At 36.6% G+C, this 25,718-nt stretch overlaps 1 protein-coding gene across 3 annotated transcripts in view; it reads left to right on the forward strand.

Moving 5' to 3' along the window:
* Positions 1-25,718, forward strand: part of LOC123537598 (phosphonopyruvate decarboxylase-like) — a 76,649-nt gene that overhangs the window by 27,843 nt on the left and 23,088 nt on the right. For 2 of the 3 annotated variants that reach the window (XM_045321420.2, XM_045321419.2), the window contains exons 3-4: positions 8,888-9,023; positions 16,632-16,646. In XM_045321420.2, coding sequence (XP_045177355.1) covers positions 8,913-9,023; positions 16,632-16,646 — 126 coding nt within the window. In that variant the 5' untranslated portion in view covers positions 8,888-8,912. The remainder of the gene's footprint in view (positions 1-8,887; positions 9,024-16,631; positions 16,647-25,718) is intronic. The other variant, XM_045321422.2, reaches the window with a different exon arrangement.

Below are 25,718 nucleotides of genomic sequence, written 5' to 3' on the forward strand. Positions count from 1 at the left end.
CTTGATGATACTAGGCCAAGTTCGAAACTTGGACATGTGTAGTCAAAAACTAGGTCAACAGGTCAAATCAAAGGAAAAGCTTGTTAACACCCTAGAGACCACGTTTATGACCATATCTTCATGAAACTTCGTCAGAATGTTTATCTTGATGATTCCTATGCCAGGTTCAAAACTGGGTCATATGGGGTCAAAAACTAGGTCACCTGGAAAAGCTTTTACACTCTTAAGGCCACATTGGTCAGAATGTTTATCTTGATGATTTCTAGACCAAGTTCGAAACTGGGTTATGTTGGGTTAAAAACTAGGTAACCACTCAAATCAAAGGAAAAGCTTGTTTACACTGTAGAGGCCACATTTATGACCTTATCTTCATGGAACTTGGTCAGAATGTTCATCTTGATGATTTCAAGGCCAAGTTTAACAGGTGAACAATATAGGGTTGCTGTTTATGTTTCTTTACCAATTTAAAAATAAAATCACAGTAAATCTTTGAAATACAGGTATTTGCATTTGAAAGCATTCACCAGTCATAGATTTCCAGGTATTTTCAAACTTCATAACGTCTTCATGCATTATATATTTTTATATGATATATAGTTATGATTAGTCTAGCTCCTAGACTATGATATATCTTTTTACATTTTTATGACTGAATGTAGTGAACTGAGCCAGTCTATATCCTATGTCCAATATCATATAATTTTAACATCATTCCTCTATGAAAATCTCTAAAAAAGACTGGCTTTTGTCTCAGTGGAATTGAATTCGACAAAAAGGGGAAAAATATAGAAATGTATTTATTATCAGTCTAGTGGATAGTCTAAGTTATGATTTACTTACATTGTTAGTATATGTTGCCCTATTACTTATTGGCATGCAATATTTTTTGTGAAAAATGTCCCTAGGTTGAGGGTATTGTTAACTGTTACCAATTCTTGTTGGGTTTAACATTGCACCAACACGTACAGCTTTAGGTCCTGTGATGTCTTCCAGCTTTGATGATGGAGGAAGACCACATGAGCCGTGCCATGGGAAAACCAACATAGTGGGTGTGCGACCAGCATGGATCCAGACCAGCCTGCGCATCCGCGCAGTCTGGTCAGGCTCCATGCTGTTCGCTTTTAAAGCCTATTGGAATTGGAGAAACTGTTAGCGAACAGCATGGATCCTGACCAGACTGTGCGGATGCGCAGGCTGGTCTGGATCCATGCTGGTCGCACACCCACTATGTTGGATTTCCCATGGCACGGCTCACATGTGCCCTTCCGTGACTTTCTGTGACCCAGCTAGATGGTTTCCTCACATGAAGAATTCATTGCCTTGAGTGAGGCAGGAACCAACATCAGTGAGGGGCAAGTGATTCAAAGTCAGAGGCCTTAATAACCACTTTCAATGTTTAAGGTTCTTTATTTTCAGATGGAGTTAAAAAAGATCACTTTCTTTATATACTGATGTATAAAGCTGAGTTTTTCCCCCTGTCAGTTTTTCCTTGGGGAAGATATAAACTGGTTTGTTTTTTTTCCCTGGAGAAAAATCTGACTGGGCAAAAAACTGACTATTACACCGGGTATAGACTTGGGTAAAAAAAGTGGGGTTATGTGGTATTGTGGAATTATATTGGCAGTTCTATCACTGTTACAGCAAAAAAAGAACATATTTACAAGATACCAACATTTTTGTGAAAAATTGATCAATAAATTGAATTATTCATAGTTAGACCACGATAATCCGTAAATAGCCAATCGCAAAGCAGACTTGTACCCGTCTATATTTCATAAACAACAGTAGAGTTGTATATATATCGGGGGAAACTTGGGCAAAAAACGCGTGAATTTCGTGCCAATTTACCATCTAACAATACAGGCTAACGCCGGAGTTAAATGACCTTGCAATATTCTCACCAGTTATCAATGGGATAAAAAATAAGACTGACTTGGAGGTAAATTCAGTTGACAACGTCTAAATATTAATATTGTAAAAATGACCCCATGTTATTAGATATCAATAAAAATGAATTACAATAAACTTCATAATACTATTTGTAGTGTAGAACCAACTGGGTAAAAACGTAATTTACACATTCACTGAAACGTTTCCAACAGTTGTAACTTTTTATGTTCACTTGTTATAAAAAGACATGTCAGCACGATCCTTACATCAGGCTGTCTAGCATACCCCGACAAAAAATAGGGCTAATTTTAGGGCAATTTGTACAAAAAAATAGGGCTAAAATTAGGAATTTGGTACAATTTTAAGGAAATTTTAGGGCTAAATTTAGGAATTTTCAAATCAAAATACGGACTTTAAAGACCATGTAATGTGCTTACCTTTATGTGATTGACATAAAAGTAACTCAGAAATAGTGCTTTATTTACGGAAAAGACGTCTCCTAGCTTTCTACTGTTTTGAACTGTGCTAAATTGTTTTTTTCTGAATTAGAAGAACTTTTAAACAACATTTAAAATATTTTCTCTTTTTGATCATTGCAAAAAAGTTAAAAAATTAGGAATCTTTGTGAAAAAATAGGGCCTTTTTAGGAATTTCCTTTGATTTTTTAAAAAAAATAGGAATTTTAGCCAAATTGAAAAAAAATAGGAAAAAGTAGGAATTTTAGGGACGCTAGACAGCCTGTTACATTTGCAATCAACTGGATCCAGTTGTTCGAAACTTTAACAGGCGATTGAGTTAACGGTCGATTGACTTTAGCAGTAGATTTAGTTTAGAAAACTTAGAAAATCAAATGCACTTGTTAAGGATTATAAACACTAAACCATCTTTACAGTAAAATTAAAACATCATACTAGTGTTTCCCACCCACCAAGACTAGTATCAAAATAGAAATTTGAAGGCTTTTTAGTTTAACAGCTTAATGCAGTGGTCGTGGGTTCGAGCATCATGGGGGCACGACCATGACTTCTCATATGACCCCAGAAACTAGTTTTCATAGAAACGGCCCTCGAGAGTGGTTACAATAAGCTTAAAACATTAAAGCTTCATCACAATCGAGCTAAAACAAATTAGTATAAAACTAAACAAAACTAAATTACAGTCCGTTAAAGTTTCGAACAATTTGGGCCCATTAGAAAGTAAAACAACTACATCATTCTTACAAGAAGGGCACGATATAGTAAAAGGTATTCGTATCCTACGAGCATCTACGCGCTAACTATACCTGATAAACAAAGTAAACAAATAAAAAAAATAACTAACTAAGAAAATAAATAACCTGGCTATCTTCTTGAATCAATGAATCAACGTATCTGTCATCGTGTTTCGCCAACATGCAAACTCCTCACAAAAACTAATTGTTCACATGCAGTCCAATTTTGAGTATTTTTGAGAAATCCATTTTTAAACTGTTTAGCATTAATTTTGTGATTGCAAAGACTCAAAGTGTAATGAACGTAAATCTTAGTAAATCCGGGTTTTGAGTAAAACTGAATTTATACAAATAACCTGCATTCTTTCATATGCCCTACTGATAATTAAGCGCTAACGGTACAAAGATGATATTACTCTTATAAAAACACGCTAATCCTAATTTCTATAGAACGCGTGGGAGAGTTTTCAATAATTGCAGTTTTTATGTCACTGGTCTAAGTCGATAGACAACTCGTGCCGTTGTCTACGGATATATACAACCGCTTTGCTCGTTGTATATACCTGTAGACAACGGCACTCGTTGTCTATCCTATACTTATTTACTAAAAGGTTTTAGTACTGACATAGAAATTATGTTATAGTGGTAGATAATCTGACTAAGGCCTCGCCAAATTAAAAGTTGTTCATCGGAAATTTTCCTCTCGTAATTTTCAGAAACACAAAAAAAATTTTTTTTTTTGTTTTTGGCTTGCTCTCGCCCGATTAAAAAAATCAATCCAAAATTTTTGGGGGCGCTACTTTTTACGGACGTAAAAAGGGGATAAATGCTTATAATTTCAGTCCTAGATTGTTCTCAATGGATTTTAATCAAAATAAATACATACTACGCACAATCGTCTATAAAAATCATAACACTTTTATTAGTTGCCTTAAAGTTGTTTCCCCTTAAATGCAATTACGCCATTTTTCTTCAAATGTTTACCAAATTACATGCTAAAAAAAAATGATTTATTTCATTGAAAACTGATAAGAAAAACATACTAATTTATTGATAACATCAATCTACATTATTTGGTAAGGGTAAATACTTATTGATGCATGTCTTTTATCTGTTTTTTTGTTTTTCCCCTTTCCAAATGATCACATTTGCATACGGGAAATGGTGGGATAAGGAAATTTTCATTAGAGTTGTTTTCAGAACAGTTTCGATTTTCAAATTTTCCAGTCATTTAGTAGACTAATGTTAATGCACTTAATCTCCATTTCAGACTTTAATTGAGACTTGTTTCAACAAATTTAATATGTTATGAAAGTTTAAAGTTAGAAAAAGAGCTGTACATAAGACATCATGCTCGACTTTTCTGAATCAGGGCTTTGCCAGTAAAAGGGGCATAATAGTCCAGTAAAAGGGACATAATAGTCAGAAGCTTTGAAAGTACAGAGCTACTGGTCATTAAAAACTTAATTGAAAATATTCTATGTTAAAAAGGGGCTTAACTCTGTCTAGATTCAGACGTAAAAAATATTGTTTCTCCCCGGTGTAACTTTGACAGTAAATAACGTTCTAAATTTCAAATCAGAAGCTTTAATAGATCTAGTAACACTCGCATAGATATTGATTATCAAAAACTTGTAAAGTCAGCTAAGAATGCTACATCAAGTCACTTTTGTGTGATAAGTATGGTGTAAGGTTATGCATTGTGGTTTATTACATATTTTCTAACAGCATTTTCAAAAGCATGCATTATTTGATTACAGTGTACTGTATGACAATGTTATTTCCCTTTTTTCATGAGTTCGCTTTGTTGTGCGTCTGCAGGTCAGATTTTCTCAATCCCTGGGGACTTACTTTTTAATTTAAAAGGGCTGTACATTCTATTTCAAGGTTTTTATTAGTCAGTCGAAATCCAAATGAAGACAAATATATTTCTTCGCTCTTCGCTCTTCGCTCGCTCCTGATTTTCTCAAAAACCTAAAAAAATATTTAAATTATTTTTTCGCTCGCCGTCTCAATTTTTTTCAGAAAAAAATCCGATGAACAAATCAGTTTGGTGTGGCCTAAAGTACATTTCCTATTACGCTACGCTTAGGATCTGAGAACGTCGTTCCGAAGACCCTTTCGCTAGCCAATCAGAGCTTAACTTACAACATTTTGCAAATCTATAGTTTACCTTGATTTTTGATATTTACAATTATTATGTCATAATGTGTCAGATAGCCGGTTAGCTCAGTCAGTAGGCCACTTACTCTGTAAGCGAGGGGTCCCGGGTTTGAGCCCTGGATTGACAGTACATTTTTCTTACTCTTTGACATTCAAACAAGTCATCTGATTGGTTCAAATAGAAATAGATTTGCAAAAAAAATAATAGCAATATTGGAAATCCAAAATATGCAGAAGACGAATGTGAATGGGTCATTCTCAGATCTTCGTTTAGAAGATCAAGTACTTTAGTCAGATTGTAGTGGTAGATACGTGTTCTATGATATGGTGGAATGTACAGATTCATCTTTCTGTGGAATGTGCTGAAAGCAATGTATGAAACTTGGTGAGAATGTTTGTCAAGATGAAAGCTATTTCAGATTTGAAATTTATTTATCTGACACAAAAAAAGTATTTGTTATCTCTAGAACTAGGTCATATACTTAGATAACAAAAAAACCTTGTAGACATAAGTTTATGTAAGTGCTGGTTTTTTTTGTTGGATGTGTGGGGTGGGGATGGATTACAGTTTAACTTGCCCTATTTTGACATGTCACTGATGCTGTTATTAAACTTGACAACAAGGAAGTGTTTTATCAAACTTCATGCAGTATTTTGTAAATTAATCATTATTGAAGAAAATATATGACATAAATGAAAACACTTATTAATACTCTTAAGCATTTCTGTATTACATCTGAAAATTTTAACATCCTTAATATGGCAAAATAATGTCTCTTTTTTAGCTAATTTGATTTTTGGAAAAAAAAATGATGAGTTATTGTCATCACTTGATTTGTGTCGGCGTTGGCAATTGCCTGGTTTAGTTTTATGTTTAGGTCAGCTCTTCACCTAAACTATAAAAGCTATTGCTTTAAAACTTGCAACACTTGTTCACCATCAAAAGCTGACTGTACAGCAAGAAACATAACTCCATCCTGCTTTTTGCAAGAATTATGGCCCCTTTTGGACTTAGAAAATATCAGATTTTTTGGTTAAGTTTTGTGTTTAGGTCATTTTTTCCTCCTGAACGGTCAAAGTATTGCTTTAAAACTTGGAGCGTTTATTCACCATTAAAAGCTGATTCTGCACAGCAAGTACCATAACTCTACATTGCATTTTGCAAGAACTATGGCCCCTTTTGGACTTAGTAAATCAGATTTCTTGGTTAAGTTTGGTGTTTAGGGCAGCTTTTCTCCTAAACTATCAAAGCTATTGCTTTAAAACTTGCAACACTTGTTCACCATCAAAAGCTGACTGTACAGCAAGAAACATAACTCCATCCTGCTTTTTGCAAGAATTATGGCCCCTTTTGGACTTAGAAAATATCAGATTTTTTGGTTAAGTTTTGTGTTTAGGTCATTTTTTCTCCTGAACGGTCAAAGTATTGCTTTAAAACTTGGAGCGTTTATTCACCATTAAGAGCTGATTCTGCACAGCAAGTACCATAACTCTACATTGCATTTTGCAAGAACTATGGCCCCTTTTGGACTTAGAAAATCATGGGTACAGGGTTGGAATATAAGCTCGCATACTCGCGAAATGCGAGTGCAAATTTCAAACTGCAAGGTGAGATTTCAGACACCAGCATTTTTTTGCGAGTGAAAATTTTTGGCCGAATAATGTGCATTTCTAAAGGTCGTCTCGATCTTACACTGTTCTTTCTTTCGGAGCACTCTTTCATCTTTCGTCGTAAAAGGACATTTACACTCGATACATGTCCTGTGCGCATGTCTTTTCAACTGCTGACAAGTACCTGCGCCAATTTTGATGACGTTTACCGCATCCGGTGGGTTTTTTGGTAATCTATTAATAAGTTACTATTTATATAGCGCAAATACGATTGGCTGGACTTGTCACGTGGATGTTTGTGTTAATGTTCTAATAAAGTAACATGTCGCGGAAAATGCAAGTTGTTTTTCATTTAGCAAGTTAAAAAAATACCACTTGCGAAAAAATGCAAGTAGAAAATTAGGCTAAATTCGACCCCTGGGGTAGGACAATATTTCTATTATACAGAGATAAAAAAATCAGATGAGCATCTGCACCCACAAGGCAGTGCTCTTGTTTTTAAAGCTATGATTGTAGCAATATTCAGTGACTTTTTTTCCAACAAAACAATAGTGTAGTTTCAAAAAGAATATATAATGAAAACTTCATAAGTGAAAGCCCATATGATCATATAGGCTGTTGATTGTCAATAAAATCATATTATTGAGTTTTTGCTATATTTAGTATAGGAAAAGAAACAATAACTTATCTCAATATAAGGCTTAGGTAGTTTTCAGTCAATAACAGCTCAACCAGGATGCAGGATGTTAATTTATAGAGATGATAACCTACTTGGAAAGATAAGATTGCCATTTTAAGTTATAAAACATTAAGGAAAAAGGAATAGTAATCAACAATGAGCTAGATTACTGCAAAACCAGTCTTCAAAGTTTAAGCATAGTACTTCATGTAATTGAAAGTTTCACACATGTATTTCAAAAACAGTTGAAACACGTTATCTCAAATTCCAAGAGATCTAGCGAGCTCTAGTTATATTATGTTTTTAATATATATTTATCAACACAAAAAAAATGGAACTCTGTAACTATGAACAAATTATAAAAAACTCTATCAATCCTGTTTAGTAGACATGTTACAAGAACCTCACCACTTTTGTTTGACCGCATGGTAATAGTCTTCTCCTTTTACAGCTTAAATTCAGTTCTTAAATTCTAAGGCCCGTTTAGGACAAAGTTAGAACTTGGAAATAAGACGTTTCACAAACATCATTTTAAGTAGATTCCCTTTTACTTTTTGGCTACTGAGGAAAATTGATGTAGCTCTATTATAAAATTTAATTAATGAAGCATTTTTAAAATGATACAGTCATGTTATAACCTATGAAATAAATGTGTCTTAAAAGTATGTACTTTGGAGAAAACTTGGGATGAATTTTTGTGAAACATTTCCCTGCCAACTAAAATTGCATTTAACACTGGTTTGTCTTATTCAAATGTATGTGCTCTGTTACTGTTTTGTTCCTTTCACAGGTTATTAAAAAAAAAAGAAACCATCCATGTCAAGATAAAAAAACTATTACTTTTATGATCATGAAAAGTTTATTTGAAACGGTAAGAAATTGTAAACTCAGCTTTTTTGTGTATTGCTATCATGTGTAAAATTTGTTTTACAGAACATTTATTTTTGGTTATATGTGACAATGTACTAATTCAGTTTATGAGAGGGGTATAGGTTCACGCAAGTAAAATTTCGGTTATATGAAATGTCCAATAATCTTTAACCTCTGCACTGTTTGCTTTTCAGTCAGTATTTAATTTTCAGTGAACCTAACCTCTGCACTGTTGGCTTTTCAGTCAGTATTTAATTTTCAGTGAACATCCCTTTGAACATGCCCAAATTGAATGATAGACCAGTAAATTTTAGAAATTTAGCAGGCTAAAGGTTATCTTGATTTAAAAAAAAAGGGGGTCTGTTTAGGGAAACATAACATTTTTTAAACAGGCCTTACAACAGTGTGTTTTATTGGTATAACATGTGTTGACATTTCAAAGTATGAACTGAAAACTATTTCAGATATAACATTGAGGATACAGAAACCATGACATCTCTAGGACTAAGCAAGATTTTATTGGCTCCACGGAGCATGCTAGTTTGTTGCAGAAGGCTCGTACATCAGTCCATTGTGCTGGGCAGTCAGGATCCACCCCATGTAAGTTAAATTTACATTTTTTATAGTTATAAATTTCCTAGTACAAGAACTTGGCTATTAGTGAATAAGGAAGAAAGTCAGTTGTTTAAAATTTTCTTTAAAACTCTTATAAAGTTCATGAAAAATATGTCTTGGTATCTAAAGTATAGGGAAAAGTGTATTTGATTTAAGGAACAAGGAAAGTTTTTCTTGCTGAAGCGATATGTCCATTCTTAAGGCATGTAGATGCAGATTCTTTTATTACAGTCATAAACAGTGATAATTAATCTGATTATTGTATGTAGGTGTTTTTGTGTGTGCATGGGGGTGGTGCGTGATCTTTCTCAAACTGTAACTTTGACTATATTGTGCATTCTTTCAATTAATTTACAGAAATGTTTCACTGCAAGGAGACTGCTCGCAGCATTCAAGACCCATGCCCATTTCTTAGTCTCAAAAGGTGAAGGTCACAAAGGGTTGGGGATGTGGATTAGGATCATGTTTAAACATGACTGTAATTTTGACATGTATGGAGCCAGCCATCTTGGAAGTAATGACCAGAAACATTTGTCATTTGTTATTTAGAGCAAAACCAGGCCCTGATCTCTAAGGTCAAGGTTACACATAGGCAGTTTTGGTTTGCTGCCCATGATGACAGTGTCTAAAAATACTGTCACATCTCCTTCTATATTTATCAGTGTTTACAAAAGTAAATCGTGGCAACGGTTTATAAAAGTGCATAAGAAAAACTGCGAAAACTCGAATGTTCCCGCAATTCTGGAAACTAGAAACTGATCAACCATTAAGGTTCATGTAAATGTATGAAACAGTGGCAGCATTTAAATTGCCTTTTGGTGGTAAATTATTTTAAAAGTCACAAACCGCAATGTGTGGGTTAGTCGCTTTATAAAAGTTTAAACTGTGGCCAGATACTGATTTTCTGTATTCCCCTTCTGAATGAAGTTGGTTGTTTTTTAGCCTACCATCATCAGATGGTGGGCTATTCAAATCACTCTGCGTCCGTGGTCCGTCGTCCTTCCGTCCGTCCGTCCGTCCGTCCTTCCGTTAACAATTTCTCGTTATCGCATCTTCTCAGAAACTACCAGGGGGATTTTGACCAAACTTTGTCAGAATGATGTATTGATACCCTAGTTATGTCCCCCTGAAAATCAGACTAGTTCAACAATTTTTGAGTGAGTTATGGCCCTTTGTTTATTTCTATAATTTACATAGATTTATATAGGGAAAAACTTTGAAAATCTTCTTGTCAAAAACCACAGAGCCTAGGGCTTCGATATTTGTTATGAAGCATCATCTAGTGGTCCTCTACCAAGATGATTCAAATTATTTCCCTGGGGTCAAATATGGCCCCGCCCCGGGGGTCACATGGTTTATATAGACTTATATAGGGAAAAACTTTGAAAAACCTCTTGTCCAAAACCACAGGGCCTAGGGCTTTGATATTTTGTAAGTGACATCATCTAGTGGTCTTCTACTAAGATTGTTCAAATTATCCCCCTAGGGTCAAATATGGCCCCACCTCGGGGGTCACCTGGTTTACATAGACTTATATAGGGAAAAACTTTGAAAATCTTCTTGTCCAAACCACAAAGCCTAGGGCTTTGGCATTTGTAGTGTAGCATCATCTTGTGGTTCTCTACAAAGTTTGTTCAAATTATCCCCCTAGGGTCAAATATGGCCTCGCCCTGGGGGTCACATGGTTCATATAGACTTATATAGAGAAAAGCTTTTAAAATCTTCTTGTCAATAACCTACAACATTCAAATTCAGACCACAGGTATGGTTTTGAGTGGCAAGATGAACCTTGACATGAGTTGACCTTGATTTTGACCTAGTGACCTACTTTTACATTTCTGTAGCTACAGCCTTCAAATTTGAACCACATGCATAGTTTTGTGCACTGAAAAAAACTTTGACCTTGACATTGACCTAGTGACCTACTTTCACATTTTTGAAGGTACAGGCTTCAAATTTGGACCACATGCATAGTTTTGTGTTCCGAAATGAAATTTGACCTTGATTTTATCCTAGTGACCTACTTTCACATTTCTCAAGCTACAGCCTTCAAATTTGGACCACATGCATAGTTTTTTGTACCGAAACAAACTTTGGCCTTTACATTGACCTAGTGAACTACTTTCACATTTTTGAAGGTACAGGCTTCAAATTTGGACCACATGCATAGTTCTGTGTTCTGAAATAGAATTTGACCTTGATTTTGACCTAGTGACCTACTTTCACATTTCTCGAGCTACAGCCTTCAAATTTGGACCACTTGCATAGTTCTGTCTACCGAAATGAACTTTGACCTTAAGATTGACCTAGTGACCTACTTTCACATTTCTGTAGCTACAACCTTCAAATTTAGACCACATGCATAGGATTGTGTACCGAAACAAACTTTGACCTTGACATTGACCTAGTGACATACTTTCACATTTTTGAAGATACAGGCTTTAAATTTGGACCACATGCATAGGTTTGTGTTCTGAAGTGTAATTTGACCTTGATTTTGACCTAGTCACCTACTTTCACATTTCTCAAGCTACAGCCTTCAAATTTGGACCACTTGCATAGTTTTGTGTACCGAAATAAACTTTGACCTTAAGATTGACCTAGTGACCTACTTTCACATTTCTCAAGCTACAGCTTTCGAATTTGGACCACATGCAGTGTTGTGTACGGAAATGAAATTTGACCTTGAGCTAGTCAATAAGTCTTGAAATTTGGAACACTCAAAAATGGCACATTGGTGGGCGCCAAGATCACTCTGTGATCTCTTGTTTTGTTGTTTTTTATCAGAAAGCGTTTTTTTTTTTATCAAAAGCAATCTCTTGTGATACTTATGGTATCAAATTATGTATCATTTTGCACCATTCAAAATGCTGAATCTTCATTTTTAGCACGTTCGGGTATTTTTTTGTTACAATAAATGTGTATACATTTAGGATAATTTTTTTGAAATGCCTGGTTTGATCATTTGATGAAATTTCAAAAACTGAACCTAATGTGTTGCAACTTTAGGAAACTTACATTCTTGCTTGAGCAGACAAAGTCAGTTATGTGAAATGAAATACTTTATGTAGACATTTTTTGTATCAGTTTTGCTACCACGAATTTTAGTCTTTTCTGCCAATTTTTAGCTGTACCAATTGAAGAGTAGAAAGAGCTATTGTAGTCACCCATTTGTTGGCATCCACATTGGAGTCTGTGTTCTATTATGTCGGAGTGTTTACATGTTAGCTTATATCTCAGCAACAGATTTTGTTTTCTGGGATGATCTGACATGTTTTGTATTTAATCATTCCTTCTTTGCCTTAACACTTTTAGTTAAGGTTTTTGTATGTACAATAACCTCTTTTCTGGGAATTGACGAAAACTTCACACACTTGTTAACTGTGAACGTACAGATATAATAACTCTGTTTTGCTTTTACATGAAGTTTTGCTTTTTTATGGACTTTGAAGGGTTTTTTGGTGCATATCTCATTAAGCATTATAAGAGGGTAAGTTCTGCTACTCAAAATTGTTTCCACGTTTGCAATTTTTATAAAATATATGTCTTAGTTTACAGGGGCCTCAGTGGGTGAGTGGTTAAGGTCGTTGACTTCAAATCACTTACCCCTCACCGATATGGGTTTGAGCCTCAATCGGGGCGTTGAATTCTTCATGTGAGGAAGCCATCTAGCTGGTCGTTGGTTCTACCCAGGTGTCCGCTCATGGTGAAATATTATGCACAAAGGGGCACCTAGGATTTCCCTCTCACATCAAAGCTGGAAAGTCATCATATGACCTAAAATAGTGCGACATTAAAACACAAAAAATTTACTAAGAAGGCTTTTGAGTAGTCAAGCATTGCTGTCCTTTGCCAGCTCTTGTTTTGTTATACCCCCACCGAAAATGTTCGTGGGGGGCTATATAGGAGTCAGTTTTGTCGCGTCCCGAAATCTATTATCTCAGTTATTACTAAATGGATTTGATTCAAACTTAAAATAGATGTTCCACCTTATCACCCGCATCATGTGACACAAGGTGCTTAACTCTGACACCAATTTTTCATGAATTATGCCCCCTTGTACTTAGAATTAGCTCACCTGAACACGAAGTGCTCAAGTTGAGCTTTTGTGATCGCCCCGTGTCCGGCGTCCGGCGTCAACAATTTGACTGTTAACACTCTAGAGGTCACAATTTTGGCCAAATCTTAATATAACTTGGTCAGAATGTTACCCTTAATAAAATCTTGGACGAGTTCGATATTGGGTCATCTGGGGTCAAAAACTAGGTCACCAGGTCTAATCAAAGGAAAACCTTGTTAACACTCTAGAGGTCACAATTTTGGCCCAACCTTCATGAAACTTGCTTAGAATGTTACCCTCAATAAAATCTTGGACAAGTTCGATATTGGGTCATCCGGGGTCAAAAACTAGGTCACCAGGTCAAACCAAAGGAAAAGCTTCTTAACACTCTAGAGGTCACAATTTTGATCCAATCTTAATGAAACTTGGTCAGAATGTTACCCTTAATAAAATCTTGGACGAATTCAATATTGGGTCATCTGGGGTCAAAAACTAGGTCACCAGGTCAAATCAAAGGAAAAGCTTGTTAACACTCTAGAGGTCACAATTTTGGCCCAATCTTAATGAAACTTGGTCAGAATGTTACCCTCAATAAAATCTTGGACGAGTTCGATATTGGGTCATCTGGGGTCAAAAACTAGGTCACCAGGTCAAACCAAAGAAAAAGCTTGTTAACACTCTAGAGGTCACAATTTTGGCCCAATCTTAATGAAATTTGGTCAGAATGTTACCCTTTATAAAATCTTGGAAGAATTCGATATTGGGTTATCTGGGGTCAAAAACTAGGTCACCAGGTCAAATCAAAGGAAAAGGTAGTTAACACTTTAGAGGTCACATTTATGACCATATCTTAATAAAACTTGGTCAGAATGTTAATCTAGATGATCTTTAGGTCAAGATCAAATCTGGGTCAGGCGGGTTCAAAAACTAGGTCACCAGGTCAAATCAAAGGAAAAGCTTGTTAACACTCTAGAGGCCACATTTATGACTATATTTTCATGAAACTTAGTCAGAATGTTAATCTTGATGCTCTTTAGGTCAGTTTTAAATCTGGGTCATGTGGGGTCAAAAACTAGGTCACCGTATCAAATTAAAGGAAAAATTAGTTAGCACTTTAGAGGCCACATATACGACCATATCTTAATGAAACTTGGTTGGAATGTTAATCTTGATGATCTTTAGGCCAACTTTAAATCTGGGTCAGATTGGGCTAAAAACTAGGTCACCAGGTCAAATCAAAGGAAAAGCTAGTTAACACTCTAGAGGCCACATTTATGACCATATCTTAATAAAACTTGGTCAGAATGTTAATCTTGATGGTCTTTAGGTCAGTAGGTCAGGTGAGCGATACAGGGCCTTCATGGCCCTCTTTGTTTAACTTTTGTACAGAGTTACTTCCCCTTAAATTCCAAGAATTAGTCTATTTTTAGAAATTCTATTTTTAGATTTTCAATATTTAGGTATTTTTCAAATCTGACTAAGTACATAATCCTATTACGCTTAGGATCTGAACACGAGCTATTGATAGCCTCGTTCTGACGACCCTTCCGCTAGCCAATCAAAAGCTAACTTACAACATTCTGCAAGCTTAAAAAAGCCTTGGTTTTTGATATCTACAATTCTTACGTCGTAAGATGTCAGATAGCCGGTTAGCTCAGTCGGTAGGGCAATTGCTGTGTAAGCGAGGGGTCCCGGGTTCGAACCGTCTGCAAATTTTTCTTACTCTTTGACATTTGAACAAGTCGTCTGATTGGTTCAAATAAAAATAGATTTGCGAAAATAAAAATAGCAACATTGGAAATCCAAAATATACAGAAGATGAATGTGAATGGGTCATTCTCAGATCTTCGTTTAGAAGATCAAGTACTTTAGTCAGATTGGGTATTTTTCTAACTTTTTTATTATTTGTCCTATGTAAGAAGTAAATACATTTTTCTGTGGTAACATGTGTCGGTAAGACACTTTTTGTACCCCCCGACAACAAAGTTGTAAGGGGGGGTATACTGGTTTCAGGTTGTCTGTCTGTCTGTCTGTCCGTCTGTCTGTCTGTCCGTCTGGTCATCTGTCCGTCTGTCCGTAGACGCAATCTTGTGCGCACCATCTCTCCTTATCCCCTTGACAGAATTTAATGAAACTTCACACAAGTGATCAGTACCAACAGTAGTTGTGCATGGGGCATGTTAGGTTCTTTTAGAAAAAGAATTTGCAGAGTTATGGGACTTTGTTTTTTTGTTACTATACTATATACATAGACACAATCTTGTGCGCACCATCTCTCCTCATTCCCTGGACACAATTAAATGAAACTTCACACAAGTGATCAGTACCAACAGTAGTTGTGCATGGGGCATGTTAGGTTCTTTTAGAAAAAAAATTTGCAGAGTTATGGGACTTTGTTTTTTTTTACTATAATATATACATAGACATAATCTTGTGCGCACCATCTCTCCTCATCCCCTTGACACGATTTAATGAAACTTCACACAAGTGATCAGTAACAACAGTAGTTGTGCATGGGGCATGTTAGGTTCTTTCAGAAAAAAAAATTCCAGAGTTATGGGACTTTGTTTTTTTGTTACTATACTATAGACATAGAAACAATCTTGTGCGCACCATCTCTCCTCATCCCCTTGACACAATTTAATGAAACTTCACACAACTGATCAGTAACAACAGTAGTTGTGCATGGGGCATGTTAGGTTCTTTCAGCGACAAAAATTGCAGAGTTATGGGACTTTGTTTCTTGTTAACATACTATGTACATACAGTCTTCATATGCAATCTTGTGCGTGCCTAATCTACCAAACCCTTGCACACAATTTAATGAAACTTCACACAAGTGTTCAGTACCAACCGTAGTTGTGCATGGGGCATGTTACATTCTTTTAGATAAATATTCTGCATAGTTATGGGACTTTGTTTTTTGTTACTATACTGTATACATACAGTCTATATACATACAGTCCACATAATTATGCAGTCTTGTGTGTGTCAGATTGCAATGTCAGTGCATGCGGGGGGGGTACATTCATCACCTTTAGTGATAGCTCTAGTTTGTATTCATTTTAGTGTTTCTCTAATATTAGAGATTTTTTATATTTACCTCATCCCTCATCCTGGGCACATATACTAGTATTACTTATATGTGCCGCTGAAGCCCAGGATGAAGTACTCCAAAGACGAGTAAAAAAAAAAAATTTCAAGTATTAAGTTTTTTTTACGTTTTATATTATTCTAAGTATTTTTAAAATTTCTTATGGTTGCCATTCTTCTGTGACAAGACCGTATTGTGGGGGTATAAGTCACTTCTGTGAAAGTTCTAGTTTGATCTGAAGTCTGAATATTCAAATTTCTGAATCAACTTTGTTTTTTTTTTCATGAGTTTGAGAAATAAATTCACTTTGCCTGAAAAAGATAAGATTTTTTTTTAAGTTTGTCATTTTGAATGGAGAGCAAAGATTTGATTTGATATCATTTGTTCATAAATTGCATTGCAATTGAAATAAAACTTTTCATTTTCATGTGGTTTACAGCCAGATCCAGAGCAGGTATGTGAAGTTATTGCTTTACACCATTATTATCCCTTTTAATTAAGTTTTAATGACAATGAGAGATAAATGTGTTTGCTTTTTGCATGATGTAGAATTAGAGTATTTGTAGTACTGACGTTGCTAGAATGTTCATGTTTTGTTTTTGCTTTTGTGTAAAATATGAGTATACAGTCAAACATGTGTTAAACAGCCAGCCAACAACACTGAACAACACTGAGCCAGGCTGCTTAAGGCAGGTGAAATATAAATTCAATTTGGGAAGTTAGTAGACTAGCTACTTACACTGACAAGATATGAAAACGCAACACATACGCCTGAATATACGTTTACTCCGAAAAGCATCACTTTGAAATGTTCATCACACACATCTCGATACTCTATACCCATTAGGTTCAAATTTAATCAGCACAGCAGACTGTAAAATTAACATAATGGATATAGAGTATTGAGATGTGTATGTGTTGAACATTTCAAGGTGATGCTTTTTGTAGTAAAAAGTATATTCAGGCATATGTTTGTTGCTTTTTCATATCTCGTCAGTGTATAAGCATTTCAAATTCAGTTAATCAGTAAGGCAAGTTCAGCTGTATTTAATATTTCGATAGAATGTGTTTCTCCATGTTATTAGTATGTAAACTGCTTAGAGGTTGACCCTGTCTCATGGTGTACCACCACATTGTGGGCATGTTGAACAGTTGAACTAATTGTTTCTCTTATTTATCATATTAATAGTGTGGGAGACTGACACAACTTAAAGAAATCTCCTTGTTGCACTACTCTATGATGTTAATGTAATAACTGGACTTCATCAGAATTTGCTACAATGATGATTTCTTGTTGCATTCCTCCTTGCTTGTGCTAGAGTGATCATTCCTTGCTGTATTCCTCTATGTTAATTGTTAGCTAGTTGTTTTCCCTAGAGTGATCATTCCTTGCAGCATTTGTCAAGGTCATACCTGAACCCCTTGAAGGATTTCGCAGAAACTTGACACATATGTTTAGCACATCAAGACGACGTGCAGAGCAAATGTTCTGTATGGTTTGCTTCAAGGTCAAGGTCACACTTAAGGGTCAAAGGTCATATGGCTATGTTTCATGTCTGCTCAGAAACTCTTGAACTGCTTGAAGGATTTTAAATAAACTTGGCACAGATGTTCATCTCACTGAAACGAGGTGCAGAGCACATGTCCTGGATGGCTCACTTCAAGGTTAAGGTCACACTAAGGGGTCAAAGGTCATACCTTCGGGTATATATTGCTCCGCATTGTGGTGCTCTTGTTGGTTTGTGCTGGAGTTACCATTCCTTGTAGCATTCATACATAATGTTAGCATGTTGCTTTTGCTAGATTGTTCATTACATGCAACATTAAGCATTCTTCCTTGTTGTTAGCATATTGTTTGTGCTAGAGTGATCATTCCTTGCAGCATTTGTCCTTGCAGCTATTATGTTGATGTGCTAGAATGATCATTTCTTGCAGAATTCTCATGTGCTGTTAGCATGTAGCTTATGCTAGAATGATCATTCCTTGCAGCATGTTCCCATGCTGTTAACATGTGGGTTATGCTTGAAGGATCATTTCTTGACACATTTTCACATCCTGCTTATGCTAGAATGATGATCACTTGCAGCATACTCCAGTGATGTCTGTATATGACTTGTGCATAATGACCATGTGTTTCAGCATTCCCCCATGCTTTTAGCAATTGGATTGTTCTTTAATGATAATTTCTTGGAGCATTCTTGTGTACTTTCAGCATGTGGCTTGTACAGTAATGTGATGTCTTACAGCATCCTCCAACTCATAAGCAAGTGGACTGTGCTAGATTGATCATTCCTTGCATCATTCTACCATTGTTTTGCGGTGTAGATTTAGCAATAATGATAATCCCTTACAGCATTTCTTCCCATCATATAAGCATGTAGATTGTGCAACAATGTAATTTTTTGCAACATTCTCTCATTCTCCTAGCTAGCATGTGGATTGTGCCAGAAAGATCATTTCCTGCAACATTCTCCAGTGTTAATAGCATGCAGCATGTGCTAGAATAATCAGTTCTTGCTTCATTATCCCATGCTGTTAGCTAAGGATTGTGCTCGAATAATCAGTTCTTGCTTCATTATCCCATGCTGCTAGCTAAGGATTGTGCTGGAATAATCTGTTCTTGCTTCATTATCCCATGCTGCTAGCTAAGGATTGTGCTGGAATAATCAGTTTTTGCTTCATTATCCCATGCTGCTAGCTAAGGATTGTGCTGGAATAATCAGTTCTTGCTTCATTATCCCATGCTGCTAGCTAAGGATTGTGCTGGAATAATCAGTTCTTGCTTCATTATTCCATGCTGCTAGCTAAGGATTGTGCTGGAATAATCAGTTCTTGCAGCATCTCCCATGCCGTTAGCATGTGACATAATTTTGCATTAAATTAAGTATTGTATACGAAGAATAATGTCCCTTCTACTGGTATGGCCTTTTTCATTATTATGATGTTGAATGATACTGTTTGTCAACAAATCCAAATTATGGAGTTTTCACTATACCAGCTAGGTTAAATGCCAGTTAAGTGAAATAATGTTTGCCAGTTTAGTATACATACAATGTAATATAAATATATATATTTCCAATGACCTAATATGAATAAAACAGAATCACGTTAAATGTCATTACTGTTCTAATGTTAGAAATTCAGTATTCTGCAACTAGTCCCAAAGTTGAAGTTTTTAGCTCACCTGAGCATGAAGTGCTCAAGGTGAGCTTTTGTGATCGCCCTGTGTCCGTTGTCTGTTGTCATCCGTCGTCAACAATTTGACTGTTAACACTCTAGAGGTCACAATTTTGGTCCAGTCTTAATAAAACTTGGTCAGAATATTACCCTCAATAAAATCTTGAATGAGTTCGATATTGGGTCGTCTGGAGTCAAAAACTAGGTCTCCAGGTCAAATCAAAGGAAAAGCTTGTTAACACTCTAGAGGCCATATTTATGAATGTATCTTCATGAAACTTGGTTAGAATGTTAACCTTGATAATCTTTAGGTCTAGATCGAATCTGGGTGATATGGGATCAAGGTCAAATCAAAGGAAAAGCTAGTTAACACTCTAGAGGCCCCATTTATGACTATATCTTAATGAAACTTGGTCAGAATGTTAATCTTGATAATCTTTAGGTCAGGTTCGAATCTGGGTCATGTGGTTTCAAAAACTAGGTCACTAGATCAAATTTAAGGAAAAGCTAGTTAACACTCTAGAGGCCATATTTTAATGACCATATCTTAATGAAACTTGGTAAGAATGTTAATCTTGATGATCCTTAGGTCAATAGGTCAGTTGAGTGATACAGGGCCTTTATGGCCCTCTTGTTTAGTTTTTTTACATTGCAAAAGTAACAACAACAAAAAAAGAAATTATCTACATTATTAAATAGACCTATTTGGGCCCACATGATTAGTCTGTAAATATATATGAAGGCCCTGGGCTTATTAAGTGGTCCCAGTCATGTTCTGCCATGATTTTTCTTTTGATTTCTGATGTATAACATAGGGGCTTTTTCAAATCTTTTTAGCTCACCTGAGCAATGCTGAGTTTTTGTGATCGCTCCTTGTCCGGCGTCTGTCTGTCTGTCAACATTTGGCTTGTGTATGCGATAGAGGCTGTATTTTTATGCCCCCCTTCGAAGAAGGAGGGGTATATTGTTTTGCAGATGTCGGTCGGTCTGTATGTAGACCAGTCCATTTCCGGATGATAACTCAAGAATACTTGGGCCTAGGATCATGAAAGTTGATAGGAAGGTTGCTCATCACCTGCAGATGACCCCTATTGATTTTGAGATCTGTATGTCAAAGGTCAAGGTCACAGTGACCCTGAACAGTTGAACAGTTTCCGGATGATAACTCAAGAACGCTTGGGCCTAGGATCATGAAAGTTGATAGGGAGGTTGGTCATGACCAGCAGATGACCCCTATTGATTTTGAGGTCAATATGACAAAGTTCAAGGTCACAGTGACCCAGAACAGTTAATGGTTTCCAGATGATAACTCAAGATTGCTTGGGCCTAGGATTGTGAAAGTTGATAGGGAGGTTGGTCATGACCAGCAGATGACCCCTATTGATTTTGAGGTCAGTAGGTCAAAGGTCAAGGTCACAGTGACCAGGAACAGTAAAACGGTTTCCCAGCGATAACTCAAGAACGCTTGGGCCTAGGATCAGGAAAATTGATAAGGAGATTGATCATGACCAGCAGATGGTCCCTATTGATTTTGAGGATATTTGGTCAAAGTTCAAGGTCAGATTGGTCAGGAACAGTTAAACAGTTTCTGGACGATAACTTGAGAACTGTTGGGCCAAGGGTCATGAAAGATGATAGAGAGGTTAATCATGACCAGCAAATGACCCCTATTGATTTTAAGGTCAGTAGGTCAAAGGTCAAGGTAACAGTGACCCGGAACATTTAAACCATTTCCAGACAGTAACTTGAGAACGCTTGGGCCTAGGATCATGAAACTTGATAGGGAAGTTGGTCATGACCTGTAGATGGCCCCTGTAGATTTGATGTTTGTAGGCTAAAGGTCAATGTCACATTGACCTGGAACTGTTAAACCCTTTCTGGATGATACCCTGAGAACGCTTGGGCCTAGGATCACTAAACTTAATAGGGAGGTTGACCATGACCAGCAGATGACCCCTGTTGATTTTGAGGTCAATAGGTCAAAGGTCAATGTCACATTGAATCAGAACAGTAGAGTTTTTGTTTACAGTGAGCAAATAATCTCTGGGGGAGACATATTGTTTTTGCCCTGTCCGTCCGTCCGCCCGTCTGTACGTCACACTTCATTTCCGGGCAATAACTGGAGAACCATTTGACCTAGAACCTTCAAACTTCATACGTTTGTAGGGCTGCTGGAGTAGACGACTCCTATTGTTTTTGGGGTCACTCCGTCAAAGGTCAAGGACACAGGGGCCTGAACATTGAAAACCATTTCCGATCAATAACTAGAGAACCACTTGACCCAGAATGTTGAAACTTAATAGGATGATTGGTCATGAAGAGTGGATGACCCCTATTGATTTTGGGGTCACTCCGTCAAAGGTCAAGGTCACAGGGGCCTGAACATTGAAAACCATTTCCGATCAATAACTAGAGAACCACTTGACCCAGAATGTTGAAACTTCATAGGATGATTGGTCATGAAGAATAGATGACCCCTATTGATTTTGAGGTCACTCTGTCAAAGGTCATGGTCACAGGGGCCTGAACATTGAAAACCATTTCCAATCAATAACTAGAGAACCACTTGACCCAGAATGTTGCAACTTCATAGGATGATTGATCATGAAGAGTAGATGACCCCTATTGATTTTGGGATCACTCCGTCAAAGGTCAAGGTCACAGGGGCCTGAACATTGAAAACCATTTCCGATCAATAACTAGAGAACCACTTGAACCAGAATGTTGAAACTTAATAGGATGATTGATCATGCAGAGTAGATGACCCCTAACGATTTTGGGGTCACTCTGTTAAAGGTCAAGGTCACAGGGGCCCGAACATTGAAAACCATTTCCGGTCAGTAACTTGAGAACCACTTGACCCAGAATGATGAAACTTCATAGGATGATTGGTCATGCAGAGTAGATGACCCCTAACGATTTTAGGGTCACTCTGTAAAAAGGTCAAGGTCACAGGGGCCTTAACATGGAAAACCATTTCTAATCAATAACTTGAGAACCTCTCGACCCAGAATGTTGAAACTTCATAGGATGATTGTTCATACAGAGTAAATGACCCCTATTGTTTTTGGGGTCACTTTGTTAAAGGTCAAGGTCACAGTGGCCTGAACATTGATAACCAGTTCCGATCAGTAACTTGAGAACCACTTGACCCAGAATGTTTAAACTTCATAGGATGATTGAACATGCAGAGTAGATGACCCCTATTGATTTTGGGGTTAGTCTATTAAAGGTCATGGTCACAGTGGCCTGTTCATGTAAAATCATTTTTTGGAAATAACTTGAGAACCACTTGACCTACAATGTTGAAACTTAATAGGATGATTGGACATGCAGAGTAGATGACCCCTATTTATTTTGAGGTCACTTGATCAAAGGTCAAGGTCACAGAAGCCTGAACAGTAACTTGAGAACCACTAGGCCAAGAGTGTTGAAATTTAGCGGGATGACTGGACATGCAAAGTAGATGATCCCTATTGCAGCCAACCATCAGTGTCTCTTTGACTTTCGCTCCTTAACCCTATTGACTTCTTGCCTATAGGACTTTGTAGGGTGAGACATGCGCTTTTTTACAAAAGCATTTTCTAGTTTCTGTTCCTTGTGCAATTACTGAATGCATCAAGGGGGGGGCATTTCGTGTTCGACGAGCTCTTGTTCAATTGATCTTCATGAATTTGGTCAGAATGATAACCTTGATGAAATCTAGACCAAGTTCGAAAATGGGTCATCTGGGATCAAAAACTAGGTCACTAGGTCAAATTGTAGAAAAACCTTGTGTATGCGATAGAGGCTGTATTTTTGAACTGATCTTCATGAAATTTTGTCAGAATGATTGCCTTGATGAAATCTAGGTCGAGTTTGAATATGGGTCATCTGAGGTCAAAAACTAGGTCACTAGGTCAAATTATAGAAAAATCTTGTGTATGCGATAGAGACTGTATTTTTCAAATGATTTTTTGTGAAATTTTGTCAGAATGATTGCCTTTCTGAAATCTAGGTCCAGTTTGAAAATGGGTCATCTGGGGTTAAAAAGTAGGTCACTAGGTCAAATCAAATAAAAACCTTTTGTATGAGATAGAGACTGTATTTTTCAATTGATCTTTATGAAATTTGGTCAGAATGATTGCCTTGATAAAATCTAGGTAAAGTTTGCATATGGGTCATCTTGAGTCAAAAACTAGGTCACCAGGATATATTTAAGAAAATACTGATTTAAATTCAAGAGACCACATTTTTGATCCATTCTTAATGAAAATTGGCCAGAATATTTGTTTCCATAAAATCACTAGGTCAAACAAGCTTACACTGTTATGGTGTGTTTCTCAGGTGAGCAACCTAGGGCCATCTTGGCCTTCTTTGGTTAAAATGACCTTTAGTGGGGCCAGTTTCAAACTCATTTGGGCTGAAAATGGCCATTTTATATACAAAAAATGTTTGAAACCAGCTATGTGGTCTAAAATGTTTGAAGGGGTTTTCAATGACCAACCCCCCCCCCCCTCCCCAAAAAAAAACAACAACAGAAAATCACCTTTTTGTTAAAATGATACCTTATGTTTAGCTTTTCATGGCAGTTATGTGCAGACCTAGGCCTAATTTTAGTGCCTGCTTGAAGCTATAATGCCGGTGTACATGTAGATTATATCATATTACATCAATTTCAAGTTACTACTAGTATGAGAACATACGTGATAATCAAGAATATTAAACTATTTGATTAAAGTCTGTAAATTATTCCATAAATTTTGGTCAGAATGTTTATCTTGATGATTCCTATGCCAGTTTCAAAACTGGGGTCAAAAACTAGGTCACCTGGTCAAATCAAAGGAAAAGCTTGTTAACACTCTTGAGGCCATATTTATGACCCTATCTTCTTGAAACTTGGTAAAAATGTTTATCTTAATGATTGATTCCTAGTCCAAGTTTGAAACTGGGTCGTGTGGGGTCAAAAACTAGGTCACCACTCAAATCTAGGGAAAATCTTGTTAACACTGTAGAGGCCAAATGACCCTGTTGCGATTCAAACCCAGACCACCGCAGCAATAAAGAAGTTTTCCGCTGCCTAGAAATAGCGCTATGGAGGATTTAGTGTTTAACGTGCATTAAATATAGATATTTATAATCGAGGCAGTTTACTTTGAGTAAAGCATTACAATTTTTATGCCCCCACTTTTGTGGGGGGGCATATAGATTTGCCCTTGTCCGTCCTTCCGTCCGTCCTTCCGAGAATGTTGTGTTGCGCAGTATTTGACATAGAGTCACAAAACTTTACAGGAATGATGGTCAGCATGTGTAGTTGTGCACCTGGGGTTTCGTGTCCGGATTCATTCAGTCATGTAGGAGTTATGGCCCCTGACTTTGTAAAAATTGGTCATTTTAGTGTTGTGTCGTGCTTAGCTCCAAAAGTATTTGACGTAGAGTCACAAAACTTTACAGGAATGTTGGTCAGCATGTGTAGTTGTGCTCCTGGGGTTTCGCGTCTGGATTCATTCAGTCATGTAGGAGTTATGGCCCCTGACTTAGTAAAAAATTGGTCATTTTAATGTTGTGTCGCGCATAGCTCCAAAAGTATTTGACCTAGAGTCACCAAAGTTTACAGGAATGTTGGTCAGCATGTGCAGTTGTGCACCTGGGGTTTCTCGTCCTGATTCATTCAGTCATGTAGGAGTTATGGCCCCTGACTTAGTTAAAAATTGGTCATTTTAATGTTGTGTTGCGCATAGCTCCAAAAGTATTTGACCTAGAGTCACCAAAGTTTAAAAAAAAGGTTGTCATTTTAATGTCATGTAGTGGGGGCATCTGTGTCCCATGGACACATTTCTAGTTGAACTGCTTTTTACGATTTTATTAAAAACAACTAATTCTCATTTGTTTCCGTAACATAATTAGTCTGTCAGCATTTAAGTTTCCCAGATATCTGAAAAAAATCTGTGGAACAATGTGGAGGCAAGTGCCTATAAAGAATCCTGTTACAATAAATACACAGTATTTTATTTTATTTTCTACAATAATTAGGCTTGTTGATGAATTAATGTACAATATTAGCAATCATAACCATTTGCAATTACAGAAAAAATGTGAAAAGGGACACCTAGACATGTAAAAAAATGTGTCTTCAATTACATAATCAGCATTAAAATAATAAAATTAAAATTTAGTGGGAAACCGTTGTAACTTGTTCTTTGTTTATAAGCAGTTACAATAGTTTTGCTCTCAGCCCACATAAAAATTATTTAATAATTTCTACAGCTACATAATTGAAACAATAGGAAGATTAAATTTTCTCCATTTAAGAGATTATTGTCTTAGAATTGTCACATCAATTGTGACAATGCTGTCCTATGCACTGTCA

The sequence above is a fragment of the Mercenaria mercenaria genome, chromosome 17, assembly GCF_021730395.1.
Source record: "Mercenaria mercenaria strain notata chromosome 17, MADL_Memer_1, whole genome shotgun sequence".
NCBI classification, from domain to species: Eukaryota; Metazoa; Mollusca; class Bivalvia; order Venerida; family Veneridae; genus Mercenaria; species Mercenaria mercenaria.